Source organism: Eimeria mitis, genomic scaffold (genome assembly GCF_000499745.2).
Source record: "Eimeria mitis Houghton genomic scaffold, Emh_scaff497, whole genome shotgun sequence".
Taxonomy (NCBI): Eukaryota; Apicomplexa; class Conoidasida; order Eucoccidiorida; family Eimeriidae; genus Eimeria; species Eimeria mitis.
In genome coordinates this window covers 17268-18070 of record NW_013573269.1, presented here as the reverse complement: position 1 = coordinate 18070, position 803 = coordinate 17268, and the positions used below count along the sequence as shown (strand labels likewise).

General features: G+C 63.1%; 2 protein-coding genes across 2 annotated transcripts in view; both read left to right on the top strand.

Moving 5' to 3' along the window:
* EMH_0014310 (uncharacterized protein) overlaps positions 1-94 on the top strand; it is a gene marked incomplete at both ends in the record, with an annotated part of 2291 nt that extends 2197 nt beyond the window's left edge. The window contains one exon of the mRNA XM_013500055.1: positions 3-94. Within this exon, the coding sequence (XP_013355509.1) occupies positions 3-94 (92 nt within the window). The remainder of the gene's footprint in view (positions 1-2) is intronic.
* A 665-nt stretch (positions 95-759) lies between these two features.
* EMH_0014300 (uncharacterized protein) overlaps positions 760-803 on the top strand; it is a gene marked incomplete at both ends in the record, with an annotated part of 8173 nt that continues 8129 nt past the window's right edge. Inside the window, one exon of the mRNA XM_013500054.1 lies at positions 760-803. Coding sequence (XP_013355508.1) covers positions 760-803 — 44 coding nt within the window.

Below are 803 nucleotides of genomic sequence, written 5' to 3'. Positions count from 1 at the left end.
AACGACAGCAACAGCAGCAACGACACGAGCAGCAGCAGAACCAACGACAGAGGCAACACCAGCAGCAGCAGCAGCAGCAGCAGCAGCAGTATAAAATCATAGTATCATCGACAGGCCAAGGCTCTGCAGCACCTGCTGCTGCAGCACCTGCTGCTGCAGCACCTGCTGCTGCAGCATCTGCTGCTGCAGCACCTGCTGCTGCAGCACCTGCTGCTGCGGCACCTGCTGCTGCAGCACCTGCTGCTGCAGCATCTCCTGTTGCTGCTGCTGCTCACACGCACCCTGCTGCTGCTGTACCTGCTGCTGCTGCTGCTACTCCAGTAACTGCTGCTGCTCCTAAGCCTGCTGCTGCAGCTGCAGCAGCTGCTGCTGCTCCGGTCGTTGCCGCTGCTGCTGCACCTTCTGGTGCACCTGCTGCTGCAGCTGCTGCGCCAGCTGTTGCTGCTGCACCTACTGCTGCTCCTGCTGCTGCACCAGCTACTGCTGCTGCGCCAGGAGCTGCTGCTGCATCAGCTGTTGCTGCTGTGCGAGCTGCTGCAGTTGCGGAAGCTGCTGCTGCTGCACCCGCCGCAGCTGCGCCAGCAGCTGCTGCTTCACCAGCTGCTGCTGCTGCAGTAGCAGCAGCTGCTGCCACTGCGCCAGCCGCTGAGGCTGGACCAGCAGCAGCTGCTGCTGCACCAGCTGCTGCTGCTGCACCTGCTGCTGCTGCTGCACCTGCTGCTGCTGCTGCACCTGCTGCTGCCGGCATAGTTAAGAAAGATGCTGGGGGTCAGAGGCAGCACGAAGCAGCAGCCCCCGTATCG